Source organism: Branchiostoma floridae, chromosome 1, assembly GCF_000003815.2.
Source record: "Branchiostoma floridae strain S238N-H82 chromosome 1, Bfl_VNyyK, whole genome shotgun sequence".
NCBI classification, from domain to species: Eukaryota; Metazoa; Chordata; class Leptocardii; order Amphioxiformes; family Branchiostomatidae; genus Branchiostoma; species Branchiostoma floridae.
In genome coordinates, this window is record NC_049979.1 from 22,428,720 (window position 1) to 22,429,515 (window position 796).

At 45.1% G+C, this 796-nt stretch overlaps 1 protein-coding gene across 1 annotated transcript in view; it reads left to right on the forward strand.

The window, feature by feature from the left end:
* LOC118413512 (kinesin-like protein KIF16B) overlaps window positions 1-796 on the forward strand; it is a gene marked incomplete at its 5' end in the record, with an annotated part of 34,967 nt that overhangs the window by 31,442 nt on the left and 2,729 nt on the right. The window contains 2 exon segments of the mRNA XM_035816970.1: window positions 1-72; window positions 436-796. Coding sequence (XP_035672863.1) covers window positions 1-72; window positions 436-591 — 228 coding nt within the window.

Sequence of the window (796 nt, forward strand, 5' to 3'; positions counted from 1 at the left end):
GAATTCCCTCCAAAGAAACTTTTTGGCAACAAATCTCAGAAACTGGCAGAAGAGAGAAGGGTGCAGTTAGAGGTAAGTAAACACATGACATTGTGCCTTGTGCCTTGCTGCACGTAGGGCAGAAGGTTTCCTGGCTGTTTCTGTAGTAGAGTATACTTCTACAGGTAGGGGTTGCTAGCCCTTCCCCTTTTAACATGCTCATGGCACCTCCTCGAGTACATGTACATCCCTTCTAAGAGACAATGCTACTCACACTGAGACTCTTGACCCCTGGACTCAATCCGGGGTCCCTAGTTAACAGCTTATTGGAACCAGGAGCAGTTGGGCCACATTTACATATCTGCTTAACCACATTACCAACACTTTCAAATTTTGTACCAAAAGACTACCACAGCAGGTTGAGGGTTCAAATGTATCTACTGTTGTTTCCCCCAGGCCTACCTGAACAACTTCATCGCTGTGTGCCTCAGGAACAAAGCCAGCCCGCTCTACCCACGCAAGGACAAGCCGTTCTCCAAGCGCACTCTCTGCGACTTCGCACCATTCTTTAGAAAGGGCATCTTCGAGTCCTCTGTGTATCAAGTGGTATAGGGAGGACAGTATTTCCAATTCCAGCTTCAGACTTAGAGGTTTGATGGTAATGATTGCAATCCATTTTACTGAAGCAATGGGAACTCAAAGCATGAACTGTTAAATCTCAGAGGTTCTCACTTTTGTATATTGCCTTCTTTTTAAGTGCGTTCAAGCAGAAATGTCATGAAGAGTGAATGTGCAGTACATAGTTTGTATAGCACAA